Consider the following 23,868-nt stretch of genomic DNA (forward strand, 5'->3'; position numbering starts at 1 on the left):
GTTGGAATTGATTGTTGAAATATATTTTTTTACATCTTTTATTATTAAGCTTTGTACTTAAACGTAGTTTTCTTTCGGCTCTTGCATGTCTCAAAGTTTCAGCTCGATATTTTATTTACAAAAAAAGTTCTCAGGTTCAAAAAAACATTCAGTAATCTGAAAAACTGTGGTCGGTAATATAGGTATTTAGCTGTGCCACATGCCCTTAAGAAGTTAAATATTCAATTAGTAAAAATCGATTTTCAACAAAATAGGTCAAATTTCAATCAAAAAGATCAGGTTTTAACTAAAATGGTGAATCTTTAACTCGAATAGTTTAATTGACCAATAAAAAATTAATTTTTAACCAAAGACTTGAATTTTCAACTAAGACGATAAAACTTTATTAAAAAACTGATTTTTTAACAAAGCGGTTTAAACTGCAACAACGTAATTGAATTTTCACAAAAACAGAACAGATTTTAACCAAAAAGTTCAATTTTCAACCATAAAAGACGAATTTTCAACCAAGTAATAATATTTTTTGTTTAAAATATTATCGCCAGAAGAAAGCAACTGCAAAAAAGGAAAGTAGAAATATAAATACAAGGCAAAGAAATTACTAAGAAGAATATCAGTGTAGCTGCAAAACTTCATTTTCAAAATTCTCTTATTTTTCCCTGGCCAATTTTTCATTTTTTCTCACCAATAATATTCAAATAGCAGAATCTTAATCTTGTGATAATTCTAGCATAGAATCTTTTATAAATGGAATAAAAAACATTCTAATTAAAAATAAAAAACTTTACACTTATCATCCTTAACATTTGATTAAAGTGCCTTCTATTGAAATTCCCTGACTTTTTGTAAGATTTATTTCCAAATCCCTAACTTTCCCTGACCAATAAAATTTCCTGACTTTTCCCTATTTATCACGTTCTTTCCTGAACTACGTACACCCTGGAAAAGCAATAAGATTGTTTGAATAAATATTTTGAGAAACGCTCAAAAGATTATTCGAAATAAGAAGAGTGGAACAACTGCCCCAAGATTTTATTTTGAAAATACTGAAAAGTGTGAAGGCGTATGGCGCACTCGGAAGCACCAATATGTATGATAATACGTGGCTTATGACGGTAACCTTATATTATACATGCATGTAATATGTCCATGTATATATATAAAGATTTCTATAAAAATAACTGCATATGTTCAGGTATAAACTGGTTACCATCTATATATTGTCTCCAGTTATCTCTCGTTACCAGTTATCAGACTCGTTTCTTCTATATTTTTGCAACATGAAGCGACTCCAGACCGAATATCTTTTCTAGAAACGAAATGGAAAATTTCCAATTGTGGATACAATTTTTAAATCGTACTCTTTCTGAGACAATATTTCACGAAGTTTATTTAAGATATTGCTTATTTTCTACATCGATTCTATAGGAGACGCATGCTGTTCCAATTCAATTTTTCCTCATGTTTATTTTTTCGAATTACCATCTGAATTTACTAAAATGCAAATCTAATTGTTTCATTAATTTTTATTTTGACTAAGCTGTAAAAGAATTTTCTGAAACATGTGGCTAATTTATGCAGTTGCCATTGCTGAAATCTCTGTTTCTGTTCACAAAAATTTAAAAAAGGTTTCCGTATAAAGCTTTAGTGACGCATCTCTGAAAATTCCTACAGAAATGCCTCATAGTGTAATACTTTGTTCGTCTTGAAACAGATCAAAGTGACTAATCCAACACAATATTGGAATTCTCTGTTTCTAAGCAAACGTCTGCAGGTGCAGGTGCCCTGCATCTAATAACACGAGTTCTACCTTCAAGACCACAAGGGAAATCTCTCTGTAACAGGGACTACAAATTAGATTTTAACAAAAAAGACAACGCTGAAAACAGGACTAGTGTGATAGCACTCCAATAAGAAATTTTTAATTAAAAATGGTAGATAATTTATTTTCGTTGGATGTAAAAGAAAAAGGTTTGTTTTCTGTCACATTCTTTTTCCTATTTTTGTCTGATTACATGAAATAACATTATTATTAAAGTGATTTACGCTTGAAAAGCGCATTGTACTGAATTGTTTCTTGGACGTGATTATTACGTGATATCGCGTACTTATTTTTTTTGCCCACAATTTTTTCATTAAAATGTAAAATTATTTAATTTCAGAATATGCAATATCCAAACTAATAGAAAAGCAGTTAGTTGAACATTCAGCCACAAAGATAAATTCTCAACAGAAAATGTAATAGTTGACACTTCTAAAAAATAATTTTTAATTTTAAATGAAAAACAGTTTAATTCGACCAAAATTCAAATTTTCCACAAAACAGTTAAACAACTCAACGGAAATAGATTAATTTTCAAACAGTTGCATTTGTAACCAAAAAGGATGAGATTTCTAGCAAGAAAATTAATTTTCTACCAAAAGACGATTTTTTGAACAAAACACATGAATTTAAAACCAAATAGTCGAATTTTCAACTGATAGAGTTCAATTTTGAATAAAAAAATAGGAACCATTAATCAAATGGTTAAATTTTCAACCAAAAATATTAATTAAAAAAAATTATTTAATAAATGCATTTTCATCAAAATATGTAGATTTTGAACCAAAGAGATAACTTTTGATTGAAATGATTAATATTCTATTTGAATAATGAATTACTTTTTAGTAAAAAACAGTTGCATTCAATCAAAAACAAACAATTTTCACGAAAATAGCAAAATCTTTAACCAAAACTATAAATTTTCGACTAAAATCATGTATTTTCAACTATGAAATTAATTTTTAATCAATTATTTCAACTATAAACCAAGTAATAGAATGTTTAATACAAAAATAGGAGCAAATAATTTAATACTTAAATTTTCAACCAAAAATATCCATTTTAAAAAACAACAACAAAAAACAATACATTTTCATCAAAATACGTTAATTTTAAACCAAACAGATAACTTTTAACTGAAATGAAAAACCTTTAATATGAAAAATTAATCATTTTCAATAAAAAAAACAATTTCAAACCATTGCTTGACTTTTCAAACAAAAATTATGAATTCTCATCAAAAAATGTAATAGTTGATATTGTGAGCAAAAAAGATTCAAATTTAAAAATAAAACTAAAGAAGAAGAATATTGAATAAAATAGTTGAATTTTCAACAAAGGAAGAATTTCCAAACGATAAATGGAAAAAGTTTTAAATAAATGATTGAATTTGGAATTAAAAAAGGTGAGTTTTCTACCAATCATTTAAATTTTCAATATGAAATTTCAAAAGAATAGTTGATTTTTAACAAATTAATTGAAACTTTAAACAGAAAAGATAAAATTTTACCAAGAGAAATAAATTTTTGACAAAACAGTTGAATTTTCTATTCAATTTCATTCCAAAAACATGATTTTTCTAACCATAAAGACGACATGTCAAGAAATCATTTGAATTTTCAACCAAAAAGACGACTTTTCAACTTAAATGATGAAACCTGGACAAAGAAATTATTTTTGAACATCATAGTAAAACTCTCAAAAAAAAATATAAATTTTCAACGAAAATGTTCAAAGCCGTTGCAGTTTGGTACAAAAATACCAATTTCCAAAAAAAAAGAACACTAAACTAACAAAACAAAAAATTGTTTTGCGATTGTAGATACTTCTCTAAAACTATTTCTTTTTCTCTTCAAAATAATATATTTCCAGTATAAAATTCAAAAATATAGCCTAAAACTTTTGAAAAGTTGTGAATCTTTTTTGAAACAAATTTTTTTTAAATAACCCATTTTCTATGAAACATAACATAAAACTGTTAAAGAATTAAAAATCTTGTTCGGACTACAATGTTTTTTGTTTTCAAATACTAATTTTTGGTGCAAAATGCTAAGAAAGCTGAAAAATATAAATAATTGTTGAAAAATATTTATCATAAGAATAATAAAATTAATCGTGAAGTGCGACTATTTTAATAAGAATGATAGAGCCGATAGAGGATTAAGTAAATTAAATTTCGTTTTAAGATTAACTTATAAGAAACTATTCTTTTAATTTAGTTTCAGGTCATTTTTCTACAAACTTATGATGAACTTCAGTTTCGTCCCTTCTCTTCATCAATATAAAAACTGAAAAACAAGCGAATTGCTTCCAGTATTTCGATTGTTCAATATGAACCAATTCTGGTTAAATTTGGCATCAGTACGTGTGTGTGTGGGTGTGTATTACGTCTATGCATACGGACGCTAAATTGGCACGTGCCACATGCCAGGGGATTACCCATCAAGTGGTTTAAGAATTACATTTTTTGTGACGGTGTGGGTTAAGGACGAAGATAAGAGCAGAGCAGAATTGAATTTGTTCTTTGCAGAATATGAGTCCATTGCAAGGGAAAGTAACAGCGAGTAATTTCGGTCGAGGTCGGTTTTTTTCTATCTGCACAACTCATCCAATATTATCAACACGTTCTGTGTACTACTAACGTTCACGAGTTACTCGTACCACGTAACTGTTCACTTAGTAAAATATTCTGACCTGTTTTGAAACAGAGAATCGAAAACGAAAGTTATTTATATAGCAGAGTAAGTACAACTATGGGACCAAAAGTGTGTCCTATTTCGTAGAAGGTACAAAGTAAAATTTCACCGCAATCTGTATGAGGACATGGCAGTTGAAAATGTGATTTTGAAGTCGAATTTCCTTGCATTTTCCGCCAAATTTAATTATTAACAAAAATAAATTATATCATAACCAAAAAGTTGGATTCACAACCCAATGGTTAAAATTTAGAACAAAACAGAACATTTTTCTGCAAAACAGCTCAACTTTTAACTTTTTAACTTATAACCAAAAATTGTTCAGTTTTTTTGATAGGCTCTATTATTTCAGTTTTCATTTAAGCGAAAAACGAGAAAAGTGGGGGTTTCTTAAAGCCAGAGGAAGAAAGAGGAATGCTTAAAAAATGGGAAAGGGGGGAAATAGGCAAAAGAGTGCGAATTATCGTATTATAATTCAACGGCTTAAATTTCAAGGATTACTAAAATTCCAGAGAATCAAAAAGGTTTCTTTTAATAAGAATTTAAAGCGAGTAAAATATCTCTTTGTTTCTTTCAATGAAACCCACACTAAAGGACAGCTTTTCAGCTTAGGTGGAGGATTTTAGAGTATGAAACTTTAGATTTAACCTAGACCTTTTTTTCTGATTAAGCTTGAAGAGGCGAGGTTGGGTAAAAGCTAAAAGAAGAAAGAATACAGAGAAAAAAATTCCACTTCCTCTGGAAAACGGAAAGCATTATTCTTACTTAGGTATTATATATAACTCTGAGTTTTTAATTAAGTAATTTTATCCAACAAAGCTCTTCTTTATCCCGCATTCTCCCTATTTAACCTGCCTGCATCGACGACACTTTCCACTTCACTTACTCGTTCTATTTTTATTTATACTTTGTTTGCTGTCACAATTTTTTCCCTGTGGTTTCACTATACATAGCAAAACAATAGACTTCTTTGCTTTTAATAGAATTAATAAAAAGGTAACTGCTTGGACTACAATATTTAATATAGAACTAGCCATTCGAATGATCAACCCATTATTATTAGGAATTAAGAGCAATGAATAATTTTTGTTATTCAATGACATTAAGTTTTATTCTCTCCACATAATAGATAATAATTGAAGATCTGCGTTTGCAAGGACACTAAAATATTTTGTCACTATAACTATAACAAACTTAATTAACAGTGTTTGCAAATAAATTAAAAGTTAGCAACGCACTGAAATGTTCTTCAAGTGTAAGAAATGAAAAACTTTCAAGTCACTCAAAAACTGATCAGGTTTTCAACAACAATGAGTGCAAGATTTTCGAAACATTTCGTTAGACCAGTTGTCAGACAGATTCAACAGTCATTAAGGAGTAAATCAACAAAAAATTATAAATCCATTAGAGATGATTCTTTAATCATATGACAAATGCTGTATCTCAAGAACACCAGATATAGAAGAAAAATTCAAGTAGGATCATACAGAGGAAACTATCGAACTGGTTATCCAATATTATCGAATTATTGGATCTTTTATCTTGGATTTATTTTTTTATAACATATTGAATACTTCACCACAAAATATACGGACTTTAATTACATATTTTGAAGGTTACAAAATTGAAGCCCAATTTTAATGGGATACCATTTTTTTGCCAAACAACTAAACAAGGGCTATCATCATATTCCTAGAGTCCTGCAAATGCTAAAACCAAACATAACACATTAAAATAACGGATTTATTATATTTTTATTGCTTACTCCTCAATGATGTATTTTATGCAATTTTAGGCTACAAGGTATTATTTTATACATTGCATATCAAGATACAAGAATAAACGGTTTTTAACTCACCATGTAGCTGTGCGAGGGATTGTAGCGTGTTGGCATTGCAGTTTATGAACCCTGGAATAAAAATCAGAATGTTTAGAATTCGTTGCGTGCTGAGAAAAATACAAAGACTGTATACATATCACTCTTATCTCTTCCTACATTACAAGCTTCACACTTTTTTCCGCAAACGAAATGATAAATGTCTAAAGTGCGATAGATTACTACATTGGGATGTACAATAGTATAAGAGTAAAATAGTGAGAAAAAGATCTTTCTCTAAAATGATCTGAACAAACGAAACGTTTAAGTATTTGATTCTACGAAATGAAATGAGGAAACACTGAAAAACTGAGTATGATGAAAACTATATTAGAATTACGGAAACGAACAATGGAAGGAACAAGGTAATAATTGTTTTGCAGAAAATATATCTTCGAAAAGAACGATTTCATTATGTAAGAGATGACATTGTTTCCGGATCTCGTAAACATATTGTGTTAGGGAAACTTATGTGTGAGCACGAGCGAAGCTGGAAACTCGTTGAAAATTGATTGATTTCCCACGAGAATGCACCTGAACATATAAGCGGCGAGCAGCACATAAATTAGGTGGAACCTGTGTTATTCGAGTAAACGCGTGACAGAATATCATAAGAGCGTGCAGCAGGTTGTAGGTTACCTTTTTACGCTTACAGCATATATGATTGAACTCGCGTGTGTTCATGTTTAATGTTCCTGTTCACGATATCTTCACAGGACGTTCAACGTATGAAGATTTTTCATAGAGGTCCGCACATTTCTCGCTAGAATCCGTGTCACGTACAGCAGGAACTATATAATATTCCATATTCTCCCTTTTTCCCCTTTTTCTAGGGGTTCTCTCTTAAATGCGTACTGAATTAATATACCGAGTAACAATATTTCGACTTAAGTTGGAATTGGTTTGACCAAACTTCGCTCCGAGAAAGTGATATTACCAATTTATGGTTCGTCTTTCGGGATCAGGAATTGGGTTTAATTATTTGACAGAGTCAAAATTATAAAAGCTTTGCTTGTACATGTTTTTTGTCCATTTCGCCTGGGGTGATTGCTAGAGAGATTGATCAGCAACCTGGGTCGGAGCAGTGTTGCGGAACGAACGTGTTATTTACATAAATAGCACGAGAATTCTGGATCAATCTGAAAAATTCTATCCCATCCCAACACTACTCCTTTCCCCTGCCGAGTGAGCCACGCCTACCCCGAAAGGGAAATGGCTTAATGGTGTAATAATAATAATAATACCATTTTCTATTTCCAGAAAACAGGTAGACAGTCTCGGGCAAACAGTTGACAAACAGTTACAATTTTATAACCGATAAAACTTGCAATTTTGTGATAAATTGTTTTCAAATGAACCTCAAGAGGCCTTGAAACCTTGGATGTTCATGTTTCCCTTGTCTTAAGATGGACTTCAAGACATAAAATTAAGTGTTGCTCGCAGGAATTGGGGGATAATTGAAGACTTAGCAAAGTCGAATTAGTATAGATAAATTAGCGATATTTATGCTTGAATTAGATATTTGAAACGAAATTAAGTGAAATTAATAGCAGAACTACTTTTTAAACTTTCGTAATTTTAAAAAAGTTGGATAAATATTTACTTATTTTTCTGGAAATGGAAATTAAATTATTCTGTTAAAAAGTCACATTTTTTTTCAAAAGCTTAACTAAATAGTTTAAAGTTAAATCACCTTATTAAAAATTCTCTTATTTGGATGAAAAACGTCTGTTTTGTTTCAAATTTAACTATTTTGCAGAAAATTAGTTTCACTTTTGGTTGAAAATTAATTCTTTTAACTAAAAACTTAACTATTCCTATCTCGATTGATAATTAATATTTTTCAGTTAGGAATTCGTCATTTTTAGTAGACAATTTATGTTCCCACTTGAAAATTCATCTTTTTTTGTTAAAAATGCATGTTTCGTTCAAAATTCATATTTTTTGTTCGAAAGATCGACTTAGTTTAAAGTTCACCTATTTCGTTAAAAAGTTTATTTTTTGGGATCTAGATACTAAATTTAGTTAAAATTTTAACAATTTTGTAGAAAATTAAACAATTTGGTTAAAAATTCAATTTTTCTGTTGATAAATAGTCATTTGGCTTCGAAATTAAATAGAAAATTAATCTTCTTGGTGGAGCATTCGTCTTTTTGTTTAAAACTTAAATATTTTGATGAACCTTTTTTTTTCATTTTGTTAAAAATTAATATTTTTATCAAAACATGCAACTATTCCATTTGCGGTTAAAAAATTATTCTTTCTAAGCTGAAAATTCAATTATTTCGTAGAAAATTAATTTATTATGTTGAAAGTTCGTCCTCTTGGGTAAGAAATTAATCTTTTTTTTAAGTTTATCTTTTGCAATTTTCGAAAACCATATTCTAAACAATTTTATTTTTTAAATTGAGTTATTTGACAAATTCGTAAAAAATTGGAAATATAATTAACCATTGCGAGTGAACTTTTTCAAATACTTTGTGTTTAATTATATGAGATTTGAAACGTATTTGTAAAATTCTTATTATTTTATTGAAACTTCACGGCAAACAAGTATAAACAGGTTCTTTAATGTGAGACCACTTATAGCTTGATTTGTTTTCTCTGCAGTTTCCAGTTTTTTTCAGTTTTCATTTTATAAAAATAAATTCTACTGGAAACAAATAAATTACTATTTAGATTATATGAAACGTTTACGAATAAAATTAAGAATAACACTTCAAGCTGAATTAATATAAGTTAGATATTTGTAATTAATACAAAATTAGCAACTATTAATATTTTTCTAACCATTTTATTTTCATTATTCGAAATGCTGGTTAATTATTTAAGATTTAATGTGTCGAATTCCAGAAAATAATACCAAGAATCCAACGACCACATTTAAACAAAAACTATAAAATGTTTGTATTGCAATTTGAAAAAAGATAAAAAACTTTCCTAAAAAGAAAATGAAAAGTTTTTTTTTACAAAAATAAAAAAGAGGGATGAAAAATGAAACGACAGTGAATCAAATCCCCTTCCTTCTCTTTTTTCGGTTTTTTTTTCTTATTATGATTAAATAACAATAAAAAACATTTGTAAAAAATAATCACCAGCGTTTCGGCACTCATACAGCACCATTATCAAGTAAAAAAAATAATAAGATATTCCAGCAGCATGAAGAGCAACGAAACCACGACGATCTCTCCCTGACACCAGAGAGAGCATCGTGGTATCATTGCTGTTCCTGTCTGCTCGAATTTTTAATATTTTCCCCCTTTATAAGAGTGCTGTATGAGTGCCGAAACACTGGTGAATCTTATTTACAAATGTTTTTTTTTGTCGTGGATTGATAATAATTAAAATAAAACAAAAAAAAAGAGAAAGAAGGGTAGTCGGTTTATTGCCCTCTCATTTTTCATTCTACTTTTTTATTTCTTTCCCAAAAATAGAAATTTTCTCTTTTTTTTTTTTTTTTTTTTGAGAAAAATTTTCATCTTTTTTTAAATTGCAATAGGAACATTTTATGGTGGTTGTCAAAATTTGGTCGTAAGATTCTTGGTTTTTTTTTCAGAAATTCTCCACATTAACTTGATTATTGGACGTTAAATAGGTTTTTAAATTTGATTTAAATCTCATGTAAATTTATTAAATTTTTATTTAAGATTTATAGAAGGTAAACATTTGTATTCTTAACGTATTTAAAAAATTATACGATGGTGTAAAAAATGTTCTTTTTCATTGTACTTTTTTTTGGACTGTATATTTGCATGGTAAGAAATAATTATTTTATCACTCATTATCGTTAATTTCATGAACTGTATATTATGGACCAGGAAGGGTAACGAAGTTACAGAGATCAGGAGTATAAGTGTTGGGCACATTCCCATGACACGTTGTAACCTCTGATCTCGAATGGTGGGTTCATCTGTGGGTTACTCGTGTGGGTAACCATTGACATTTCAAATTAAAAGTATGCAAGCCTTGGATTTCGCTGCTAAAAATACTATAGTTACTAACTAATAGCTTCCTAGCTCTTCTGATTTTGCATCGCTTTAGTCATTACAAATATAAAGGAAACGGATAGAACAAATTGTGTAAGCACTCAAGATAATGATATGCAACGAGATACTATCGAATTAGAACAGAACAGGGAAATTTTCTAACATTTTTAAAAAGTTGCAAAAGACGTCAGACTTTTCGTAATTTTAAAATATTTGAGTAATGGATTCAACCTATAGAAAAATTATTTTACGTAGAATACCTGTACTCTGAATGAAATTTCAACAAAGTAGATCAATTTTTAACCAAAAAGATGAATTTTCAATTAAGCAGAATTAATATTGACCAAAAAATACCAATTTTTAACCGAATAGTGGAATCTTCAACTAAAAAGGATAAATTTATAATAAAAAATGGAATAGTTGAATTTTTAGTTAAAAAAATTAATTTTCAATAAAAAAAGAATTTTCAACCAAAGAAATGAGTTTTACACTAAAGAGATATATTTCCAACCAAGAAGATGAATTTCTAATAAAAAACAAAAAAGATGGATTTTCAATAAAAAATAGAATTTTTGATAAAACAGTTAAATTCTCAACCGCACAAAAATAAGATTAACACTATATTACAAAACATGGAATAGTTAAATTTTCAGTTAATGAAATTATAATTTTTAACAAAAAAAAAAGATTTTTCAACTAAAATAATAAATTATCGACTAAATATATGGATTTTTATTAAATTATTTCTAATTTTAACTAAACACTTAAATTTTAAACCAAGAAAGATAAATTACTAAGAAAACTTACTGAAAAACAAACAAAACCAAGTAGTTGAATTTTTCACCAAAATGGTTAAATATTCTCCCCAAAAAGAAGTATTTTCCACAAAACAGTTGAATTTTCAACCAAAAACTGTGACTATACAAAATTTTGGAAGGGATTAAAAATTTAAAAAAAGTTCTAATCCATAAACTTCAATTTCAGTATATCAAAAATTCCCTGATTCTTTCAGGTTTTCCTTGACACACCTTGACATTACCTGACCAGTTTTAAATTCCCTAACTTTCCCCGTCTTCCCAGAATTCCCTGACCTATAGCAGCCCTGATATTAAAAAAATGTAGGAAATATTAAAGTTTATTTTGCACCCGCGTATTTTAAAATTGAGAAATTTCAATTTTTCTTTTCAGTTCAGGTAGTTGTCGTGCCAAAAAATCATGACTTATTTTTCCAAAAAAATGATCTACCACTCTATTGTTTACAAAATTTTAAAAATATTTTCTTGAAAAAAAAAATGTTTTGAAAAATGTTAGCCGTTTTCTTCGAAAAAGTAAGCCATCAGTTATCAAGCGTTTTCCATATAATACATTTGTAAGATGCGATCAAAACATACAATTCAATTGCAAAAAGCACTGTCAAAATAATTTTTTTTTATAAGTCTAAAAATTCTCGCATCAAAAATAATATTTTTTGTTTAAAACTGCATCATCTGTAATATTACTTTGATTTTTAAAATCATAAAAAACTATTTTTTTCAGACATCTGATTTTTCGCCCAACCGCATTAAAAACGAGTATTGTAACTTAGCCTTATACCAACGTTGAGCAATACTAATGCACAGGTACGTTTTCATTTACGTGATCGCGTATTCTGGCAAAACTAGTTTTCTCTCTCGCAAAGAAAAAACCCGTTTCAAAAAGTGAAGTAACGTGTTTCATTTAAGTTGCAATTCCTAATCTCGTTAGTCTTCTTAATAATATATACGCGCACCAGCTTAACGTACGTACGTGCGTGCGTATTATCCGCCTATAGGAAAAGAATCGTGTGCAAGGCTTTTACGTGAAATTTTTATGGTAACTTCTAGCTTAGCACGTGCCGTTGCCAATAAGAGAAAAGGAGGAGTGAGAACCGGATTGCTTCAGCTTTTTGCACGACCGAACTTAATGGTTCTGTACTTGAAGAAGATTGCATAATTTTCAATGACGTTCGGAGGAATTTAGCCCTGGGAAATTCAAACGGAAATGATTAAACTGAGATTCAATTTTCGAAAATATTTCCATTTTCAATTCTCCAGACAGTTTTTATGAGAATCTATAGTTTTCGTTCCAACCAAATATAATTCCCACGAATACCAGTTTTGCGTGGGTATGCATGACATGTTCTAAAATTTGCGATATTATCATTCAGACTTTGAGTCATAAGCTCACGCACAGCATTTTAAAACAAAACTTATGTTTAATCTCCTTATTGAAAGCTAAAATTTACTTTTTAATGATGATGATAAAAATTTTTCATTCAACGGCATAGAATTGAAAAATGAACCAAACTGAAAAATGTCAAATACCAAACAAATCTTCCAAACCGTAATGATACAAGATTAGGCAACAAATCTGAAATACTAACCGTGAATAGTATATTTCAAGCGAAAAAATTAAAAATGCAATTTTTTACATTTTCTTCTACATAGAACCAGAAAACGGACTAGTGATAATTATTCAATAATTATGAAACAATATAAAATTTCCTAAAGTACGAGTACAATTTTTTAATTTGGAACTGCACAATTTGACGAGTTGAACGAAATTTTAAACCCTTCCGTATCAGGGTTGCTACAAATTCCAAATTTCGAAATTCCCTTAGTTTTCACTACTAATTTTTCATTTTAACTGACCGCTATTAATTTTTCTTTCTCATATTAGTAATATAGAGATAAACATTTAACGAAAAAAATCATGAATTCTAAAATAATAAAATATAAATTTTCTACAAAATATATATATTTTTAACTAAAAAGGATGAATTTTTGACAAAAATTTAAAGAGTTTAATTTAGTTGAAAAATTAATTCTTTATAAGAAAAAAAATTAAAACCCAAGGAAATTAATTTTCAACCAAAAATATATATTTTCAACCAAGAAAATTTATTTTTTACCGACAAAAAAGATTTTTTAACAAAATATTTGAATTTTTAACGAAATAGTTAAATTTTCTAACTTTAAAAAAATGTTCTAACGTTAAAGAAATAAATTTTCAACTAAATAGATAAATTTTTAAACGAAAGAAATGAGTTTACAACTTAAACTATGAATTTTTATCCAAAACGATGAATTTTTACGAAATAGGGAAATTTTAAATAAAAAATATTAATTATGATCATAAAAGACCTGAACAAAATACATCAATTTTGAACCAAATAGTTGAATATTCGACTAAAAAATATAAACTTCTAACAAAGCACGGAATAATTAAATTTTCATTCAAAACATTAATTTTTAGTCAAATGAAAAACAACTTGAAACAAAATAGTTAAATTTTAGAACCAAAAAAGTTTGTTCTGTTAACTGAAATGATGAATCATTAAGTTGATATCTCAACCACAAAAGATTTTAGTTTTATACTAAAAAGAGTTCAAATTAACGAAAAAGGCGAATTTTAAACAACATAGTTAAATCATCAAATAGAAAATATTAGTTTTCCACCAATCATTTGCATTTTTAACTAGAAAAGCCATTTTTCTTCAAAACAGTTGAATTTTATTAAGAAGAAAGTAATTTTGAAACAAAAAGAATGACCTTTTAATAAAATTTTTGAATTTTCAACAAATAATAAATTAATTAATCATTATTTTAAAATTATGAAATTTCCGGTTTGTTATTACGTATGTGTTCTTCACTCATTTCCTTTTTTAAATCTTATTTTGTTAAGATTTCTACGTTTATGTAGTTAACAGAATTCATATGTATGTTCATTGTCTAAGATTATGAAACCTTAAGTAAATGTTGTGTGTGGGGCGGGGGGGGGGGGGGGGGGGGGGGGGGGGGTGTCAGGACCATTCTTACAGTATCTTATATGAGGGAGAGACGTCCAAATTTCAGAAAAACCTTTTGCGTAATTTATCTTACGACTCCTAAACTTCAACTTCAGTTCATCTTCCCAAACTTTTCTTGACCAATTGTAAATCTCCTGTATTCCCGGAATTCCCTGACCTGTCGTACCCTGACCTGTCGTAACCTGACCTGTATTTTTCACTTTTTGATATGAGAAATTAAATTTTCTTACTTTCCTGAGAGATTGCATCATCAGGACATTCCTAACCTACCCACAAAAAACTTTTTGTACACACCATAGAGGCAAGAATCATAATTGCTTCTTACATTCTCAACATGCTATATCATCAGTATTTATTTTAAATGTTCAACTTTTTATAGAACTCTGCAAGTCAGGTGTAACGCAATACACGGCAATGGATATACTATTACATATGTCTAATTAAATACGATAAATTGTTACTAATTTTTTATGTTTCGTGTGTCAATACAATAATTTCGATGAAATTCGACATGAGGCGATTTTATTCCGTTATATTGAAGAAGCAAATTACAAAAAGTTGTCCGAAACGATTGTTGTAGTACTGACATAAACCGGTCCTAACTTGTAAATGTGGAAGTATGGCGACATGTCTCTCAGATTTGTCGCGTCATGCGAGGAAGTTCAGATTATGTAACCCACAATTGAACTAACTAGCCATCCTCTCTACAGGACTAGACTTAAAAAACATGTGAAATTTTTATTCAAACTGATAATTTATCAAATCTGTTTTCGGTACAAAAATTTATCAAGTTAGTTCTGCAAAATTGAATAAAAAACATGGACGTATCATCGAAAGAAACCATCGATGCTTCCGATATATCGCACCCCGAAAATAAAGTTCTTCATTCAACCAAATATACCATAGTAATTATTATCAGTCTTTCTTTAATCATTCAGATCCGATCTCTATCGTGAGTTAAATTCTATTTCAAACAGAAAAAATATATAGATATTGAATTCAGAACAACATAAAATAAATTTCCGTAACAAACTTAAAGATAGTGAATTGAATCTTTTTTAATTAAGCTATAAAACTTCTAAAATATTGTTGGTTACTCAGATGTTTTCGAATCGAGGAAATGAGAGTTAAGGCCAACGCGCCCCGAAAGTGAAAAAAGCCCACCTGAATTCAACATTAGTGCGATACGCAGGAGTCGCAGGACCACTTTCTATTGAAACTTCTAATTCCTTGAGCGTGACAATGTTCAGTTCCGACACGCTCGGCCTATTACTAGAGAAATTCTAATAGTTAATTATTATTGAAAGGCCAAGGTTGATTATATTTTTTGAGACTCTTGATATTTCATTCTGTTAGAAGATGGTAAAATCTTATTTTGTGATTTATAAATTTATCCGTCCCAATTTTAAAGCAGTTTAGCCGCAAAACAGAAACTTGGATTTTCTATCAATATAGAGTAATTTACACCCAAATATTTGAATATGTAAATCAATATTTTAACCAAATTTGATATAGGAGCAGTATACATAAACAAATAATATCAAATAATTAAAAAAATTAATCTTCAAATAAAAAGCAGTTTCATTTCTAACGAAATAGATGAATTTGCAAGCTAAAAAGTGCAATGTTTAAAAAATTAGTTAATTGTTAAAATAAACCCAAAAAGATGAATTTTAAAGAAAAAAGTTCATTTTCAATTCGGAAAAATGAATTTTCAACCAAATAGATAAGTTTTCAACAAAAAATTCATTTTTATCCAACCGGTTGCGTTTGCAATAAAATGGTTGAACTTTAAACAGAAAAAGATGAATTTCCAAGAAATATTACAATTTACAACGATATAATTAAATTTCCGGCAAAATAGGTAAGTAAAATTTTAAGCAAAAAATTTAATAGTTGATATTTCAACTATTAAAGAAGAAATTCTTGGCAAAAGATATGAATTTTTAAACAAAAACAAAGCGTTTTTAATCAAGAAGATTACTTTTTTACCAAAAAGATGAATTTTCAAACAAATCGTTGAAATTTCGAATAAAAAGATCAAATTTAACCCCAAAAATTGGTAACGTTACATTTTTAGTAACAAAAATTTATCTATACAAAAAAACACAATTTTCAACTAAAATTATGAAATTTCCAAGCAAAAAGACGTATTTTGAACCGAAAACTTAAATTTAAAATGAAAAAGTTTTTCAAACATAATTGATTAACTGATATTTTAACCAAACGAGACGAATTTTAAAACCAAAATGACTGATTTTCAGCCAAAATGTTTAATTTTTAAACAAAAGTTAAAAAGTTTTTGTACCAAATTATTATGATGAATATCCCGAAAAAAATGTATCAACAAACAATTCTTTTCCTTTAAGAAAAAGTATGTAAAACGGTTAAATTTTTAACCGAAAAATATGAATTTGCAACCAAAAATAATAGTCAAATTAAAAAAAAAATTATTAAGAAAACAAACAAAAAATTTCAACAAAAAAGTCGAATTTTCAATTTAAAAAGGTCTAATTTTCACAAACAGTTCACTTTATCACCAAAAAGATGAATTTCGATATCAAATTATGAACCTTTAACTTGAAAAGATAAACTAACAGTTTAAAGAAATTAATTTTCATACAAAAACATCAATCTTCGACTATAATGATGAATCTTAATAAAAAAATGATTAAAAAAAAATGTTTCAAACTTTAAACAAATATTTATATTTTCAACCAAAAAACATGAATTTTTAAGAAAATAGTTGAATTCTCAACAACAAAACATGAATTTTCAAGAAAATAGTTAAATCCTCAACCAAGAAAGATTTCAGCGGAATTTTCAACACTAAAACATAAATTTTCAACAAAAAGATAATTTTATACTAAAACAATTTAATTTTTTAACCAAAAAGACTAATTTTCAACAGAACAGTTGAATTTAATATCAAGGAAAATGTCTTTTTAACCCCATTCTGGAATTTTCAGCTTAAAAAGACGAATTTAAGCAAAAATATAATAATTAGGAGAAAGCAACTGCAAAAAAAGAAATGTAAATATAAGGCTAGTAAATTACTAACATGAATATGATATGAGTGTGGCCGCAAAACTTAATTTTCAAAAATCTTTCATTTTCCCTAACCAATTTTTCATTTTCCCTCAACATCAATATTTTAACATTTTAAATATAAAATTTTCTATAAACGGAATAAAACGATTTCAAATAAAAATAAAAATATTTTTAATTCATTTTTCTTCACAGATATTTCAAATTCCTCCTATACCAAATGATATTCTAAATCCTTTGATAATTCATAAAAATGTTTATTAGGCTCTAAGACCACCATGAATATTGAATTAATGAGCAGTAATTTGGAGACAGGATAAGCTTCTTAGCCTGCGATGATTATAACTCGTGATTACGCAAGGACGAACAAGTGTTTTTAGCAAAAATGCATCTAGAGGTAATAGGACTTTCACGAGTAGCGGTAAATGAAAACATATCTTATTATCTTTGCATAAATTATCTCGGTAATTAAATCAAGTCGAAGGATATAATAAACGATGCGTATATACACACACTTTACAGATAATTTACATTGTACAATGTATCTCACACATTAGCTGATTGTACCTGAACTTTATCAGTGAATGTTTTCATCCTCGTATAAACCATGTCCAAAGATTTTTTGAAGATAAGAATGTTGTAAAGGTCGCTGAAGAAACTCATCGCAAATGCAAATTCATAAATTAACTTTTTTTGTATTAGAACAGGCTATCTATTGCATTTGAGATCAAATATAAGAACTACTACAGCATTAGTTTATAAACTTAGGACTTGAAGCATCAGTACTTAATGCAGTTTGAAGGATGTAGTGCTAGAAAGTAAATCGGATTTCTACTTTAACAAAACAAAGCAATTATTTGCTTAGAACAAGGCATTTGGTAAATTGGTCGTTCATCGCAATACTTGATATTTATTGCACTGAGAAGGGCAGATTTCACTTTCAAGGTTGAAAGCTAAATTCCTGAAATTAACCAATCATTTGCCAAGGCCTCAGAAGCTGATTGGTTAATTCTAGCTAGCAAAGGAAGTTGGATGTTAAAAACAAACATTGAAGGTGACTAGAAACCAGTTATGTTTATGTTAATTATTATAAGTGCGTATTTGTTAATGAATCTATTGTAATATGCTATCTTAGTTTATATAAATTGCAGAAAGAGTAGTATGAATAATCAACTTTTCAAATGTTTACAACTCAAGGAAATTAATTTTTCTCATTAGCCAGACAATTGTCAGATACGGAAAAGTTGTACTTTGCATTTTACTGACGAAACTAAGTATTTCCGCATTTAGTTTCATTTGCAGAGTTTAATTTAAATTATAATAGCTGCGACACAATCACAAGTTATTCGAACGTACTTGACTTACGCAAATTGCATTATTCTCGTGACTGTGAACATCAGGTTTAAACATCTTGTGTTAAAGGTTGAACAGTTTTTTAAGAGTTAATTAATTTATAAATTCTCATAGTTACGGTTTAATATTTCCAAATGGAATAACATTTTAAACGTATGTCGTTGAAAATTATCTTCATTTTCAAAATAATGCCATATTAAATAATTAAAAAACTTAAGTTTCAGGGTTTGGAATCCAACGAATAAAAAGGAACCCGCACCAATTATAGTGAGAAGATATCGTGGATTTAAAAAATTTTGTGTTATCTCCTCATATGAAAATAGAAGAAATTTACCAAAAGAAGAATATGAATTTTATAACCAAAATTTTCTTAAATTAGAAAACATCAAAATTAGCGATTTTATTTTACACTTTTTCTTTTACTCCCCGCTTTAGCGATTTTTAAATTAATTCCTCTTTTACCCCTGTTTTCAAGAAACTTCGCCCCTTTTCCTCGTTTTTTTTATTCAGATGAAATCTGAATTAATACAATCCAATAAAAAATCCAACCATTTTTCCTTGAAAGCAATTTTTTTAATTTAAAAATCTACCATTATATTATTTTTTCAGAATTCATCTAATTTAAATAAATAATCTACTATTAGTTTGAATATTTAACATATTTCACACTCTTTGCCCTATTCCCCTCTTTTCCACTTTTTGAAAGAATTTCTTTTTTTCTCCTGTTTTCGCATAACTTCCGCTATTTCTACGTTTTCTCGTTTATTCGCGCAAATTCGAACAGAATTATTAAAACTTAATAACAAAATCTAACTATTTTTCGTTGAAAGTTCAACTATTAAATTTTTCATCTAAAATTCATCTTTTTTCGTTGAAAATTCAACTGCTTGGTTTAAATTTCTACTACTTCGTCGAAAAATTATTTTATTACTTTAGAAGGAAACTATTTTGTTCAAAATATTTTTTTTTGTATGAATATTAAATTTTTTTAACAGAAACTTCAACTTTTCCATTTTGTGTTAAAAATGTATCGTTTTTAGATGAAAATTCAACTATTTGTTTGAAAATGTTTGTATTTCGTTGTTAATTCGTTTTTGTGGTAAAATTATTAACTCATTCAACCAATTGGTTGAAAATAAAATTATTTTGTTGAAAACTCAAATATTTTGTTAGAATTTGTTTTTATTTGAAAATTAAATTTTTAGAACTATAAATTAAAGTTTTTCCATTTTTGGTTGAAAATAAAATTTCTTGTTGAAAATTCATATTTTTGGGTAGAAAATTCGCTTTTTTTGCTTAGAATTTTTTTTATGAAGTGTCAACTATTACATTTTTCATTAAAAATTCAACTTTTTCGTTAAAAATTGAATTGATTTTTTTAAACTTCGTTGTTTGCATTCAAGATCTTTATGGATAGAAAAGTCATTCCTTTGGATTGAAAATTTAACTGTTTTCTAAAGAATTCGTTTTCTTGGCCGGAAAACTGAAATATTTGGTTCAAAATGCTGTGTAGTATGAAAATTGCAAAATTTAGTTGAAAAGTAATTTTGAATCTTTTTATGGATAGTTCGTCCCTTTTGATTAAAAAGTCATGACTGATAAATCTTTGCTGATTGAAAATTCATATCTTTGGTTTTAAAACCAATTCTTGCAGGTTTAAAATTCAACTATGTTGTCGACAATTCCTCTCTTTTGTTTGGAATTTCAATTATTTTGTTGTGAATGCATCTGTTTCCTTTAAAATGAAGATTGCTTGTCGGTTAAAAGTTGAACTACTTGGTTAAACAATCATGTACCTGGCTTGAAAATTCATCATTATTTGTAGCAAATTATTGATTTTTAGCTGTTTGCATACTGAACTTAAATCCTTATTATTCCCCTATTTTCGTGAAAAGTCAAGCTTTCTCTGATAAGCCGGGATGAAGAAGGGGAGAAATGGAAAAAATTTCCAAAACAGCGTAACGCAGTTTTTGAACCACCCCTCTACAAAATGTTGATTATAAAATCACTTATTACATTCGCGCCAAAAATAAAAACGATTGCCTCTAGGAAGTAGGTCAAACAAAAAAAAGTCATAAAAGCAAGATGATTTTGAAAGGATCCGTTTTACGAGACTTTTTGACCACGACATTGACTGAGAGCCTGATACTGAGCGTTCCATGAAAATGTCTATAAATTCCGCGGAATATTTTCGAGAAACATTTACTCGTCTTACCCTGAAGATCTACTGCGCACATTCTCTTTTGTTCCATGAAAGGTTTATTGGTCATATTTTTTGTACCCGGTGCATCGAACATGAGCGAACGAGGCGCGGAGACGCCACGCCGCGTCGTGGCGCACCGATATTCCACAAGGAAGTGTCACGCAACAGCTGCCTGGAATAGTAGCTGGCTACGATTGAAGTTGATTACACAAGCGACCCTCGCCTCGTGGTACGTGAATGACACATTCAACGATTCGCACATGCAGCCATTCATAGAAGCCTGAGCGAATACACGTCCACTGCAATCCACATCTATGGAGGTCCACCCACACAAGACTAATTTTCAATAATAACAACGACCAATGCACCGCTTCGTTGCCCCAGGAACACCAAGGCGAGGATCATGAAAGTTAAATGGGCAGGTGAACAAGGTAGTAAGTCTTGCGCATTGACGGAAGGCACATGACACGAAAACTACGTAAGCATGCAAGACCTTTAAGGGGATTTATCAGAGTCAGAAAACGGGATTCCATCTTTCAGCCGCACGAATGAATATTTTTGTCTGATATTTTTCATACGTCATCTAAATATTAATCTGTTTTTCTGACTAAGGCCGGCTTTTCGTAAAGACTTATACATGTAATTTTATAAACAAGAAGAAAATAACAATAGGAGTGACGCTCAGTATTAGCTCTGCGTGCATTTTCACGGCATGCCTATCGACCCTTGTCAAACGCTCGAGGCAGACACCCATCAGCAAATCATTTTTTTTCACTTTCTTCAAATTATATGAATAAACTAATTCAGCTAATTAAAATTTAATCAATCCATGCTTTCATAATTTCAGTTTTTGTAACGACCCTGCACCTCATAACAATGAAATGGTCATTTGTTACGGGTAATTCGACGTGCCCCGGGGTGTCTGCATGACACAAAATGCACGGACAGCTAACACAGAGCGTCACTGCTATTGTTCTTTTCTTTTAGTTTATAAAATAAAATATAATTTTTTTCGGAAAACCGGCGCTAGTATAAAAAACAGAATAATATTTAGATGGAGTATACTAAATATCTGACAAAGATATTCAACCGCGCGGCTGAAAAATGGAATCCCGTTCACTAACTCTACTAAATCCCTTAAAGATCGCTTTACGCCAAGTCGCCTGTCGATTTTTTATTTATTTTTAAATCTACTGGTTAACGACTCCTACTGGTCCATCAATCTTTTTAGAATTGATGCAAATTTTATACTCTTGTGTTGCAATTCCAGAGGACTAATGGGTCCTCACCTTTCTTAATCTTGATTATTCATGGTCCTCGTGGAAGTGTTACTCGAACGAAACTAAATATGAAAGCACACACAAAAGAAATCTCAGAACTGGAGAAATAGGGTGATTTTTCATGAAGATTCTTTGCATGGTTTGATAACTTTATTTTTTTTAATCTTATGTATAACTAAAAGAAAAAAATTTAATGGCCTTATGAGGAATATTTTATATACATTTTGAATTTGCAAAGAAAAATCTATACAAATGCACTTAAATAAAAGTATAAAAATAAAAAGACTCATAAATATCCCTATATAGAAGTAGTCCACTGGTAAGTAATAAGTAAAAGGTCTAGGACAACGGCTACATGATTTGTCAGGTCTAATAAAACCTAGAAATAAGTCCCTATCTCCGAGAATATCAAAGAAAGCAGACATTTATAAAATATAAATTAAATCTACAGTCCATATAATCTTCGCTTAACCTCTTTCGCACTGAATCATTATAGCTTCCTCTTAATTTACATCTTATTCCACACGTGTAATGACCGCATTAATTTTGAAATTACCATATCTAAAGTTCAATCATCTCCTTTCATATTTAATTCAACAAATTAGTGACAATAACCAAATTAATAGTATATTACACCAAAAGTTGGATTAGGCATGTCTTTAAATGGAGAGGTCAATGTTTTCAGAACGATTAGTAAAACCGCAGTAGAAAAAACATGTGTCAACCTGCGAGTGATGTACGATTTTTTTCGAACTTAGTATATGATGAGAATATAGGGCCCCCTAAAAACTGAGCGTTAGATAGCCATTTACCGAAATGGTACGAGAACGTCCTATGAAGTGAATGTTTCTTGATAATGATGATGATCACTGTTCGAGCATTTTTCTGTTTTGTTTTCTCCATTTATTAAGTTTCTCGAAGGTCAGCTCATAATTATCTTTTGATTTTTTTGTAGTAAATCTTGATGCCCTTCTTTTACTTCTTGATTTGTATTCAGTGGTGGGGTTTTGGTTCCTTTGTTCATGATTTCGAGTGCAGGCAGATTTACAATTATAGCATTTCGCGAAGTAATTGTTGTAATTGGTGTGACTGGTAATCTCGTATGGCGAGAAATGTAAAAAATGGTTCGATAGAGTTTTGCATATATTTGTCTACATTATAGTTAGAGAAGACATTTTGCGCCATTCAGTGGCCATCTGTGGAACTAAGAATTTTTTAGTAGCTGACACCGCTTGGTAAAGAGCTCACTAACGCTTACTTTCCAAGGGGCTTTAGAGGCTCATAATATGGTAATTTCGAATAAAATAAATTCTATCTACATAAAACCACAAATGGCTAATTAAGCGTATTCAGGAAAGCTGGGTAAGAATTCTCCAGAAATCCCCCAATGCAATTGCATCATCACAATCATCTGACATCGAGTTTCGATCTGGTGGATTAATGCTTCCTGTTCGGTTTGCCGGCGCCCTCGATAGTACCGATTAACAAGCGAGAAATTGCCGTTAATTGACTAAAACAGTATCGAATTGTCAGCACAGCTTAACAAGCACCCGACATGCAGAAGAAAGTTTGGGGATTGTAATTGCGATTGCAGCAAGCGAAACCAAAATGTGATTTGTTATTTACTATTGCATAATCAGGAAACGTCATGAGAAGAGCCGGATATATTGAGAAATATTATAAATGATATTCGCAATCATATAAACATTTGTAAGTCATAATGTTATTGCTGGAATGCAAACTTATTGTCCATTCTGTAGATAATCAACATTTTCGAC

At 29.4% G+C, this 23,868-nt stretch overlaps 1 protein-coding gene across 1 annotated transcript in view; it reads right to left on the bottom strand.

Annotated features, from left to right (window-relative positions):
* Positions 1-23,868, bottom strand: part of LOC117167388 (cytoplasmic polyadenylation element-binding protein 2) — a 692,172-nt gene that overhangs the window by 141,429 nt on the left and 526,875 nt on the right. The window contains exon 3 of the mRNA XM_033352277.1: positions 6,377-6,427. Within this exon, the coding sequence (XP_033208168.1) occupies positions 6,377-6,427 (51 nt within the window). The remainder of the gene's footprint in view (positions 1-6,376; positions 6,428-23,868) is intronic.

Source organism: Belonocnema kinseyi, chromosome 2 (assembly GCF_010883055.1).
Source record: "Belonocnema kinseyi isolate 2016_QV_RU_SX_M_011 chromosome 2, B_treatae_v1, whole genome shotgun sequence".
Taxonomy (NCBI): domain Eukaryota; kingdom Metazoa; phylum Arthropoda; class Insecta; order Hymenoptera; family Cynipidae; genus Belonocnema; species Belonocnema kinseyi.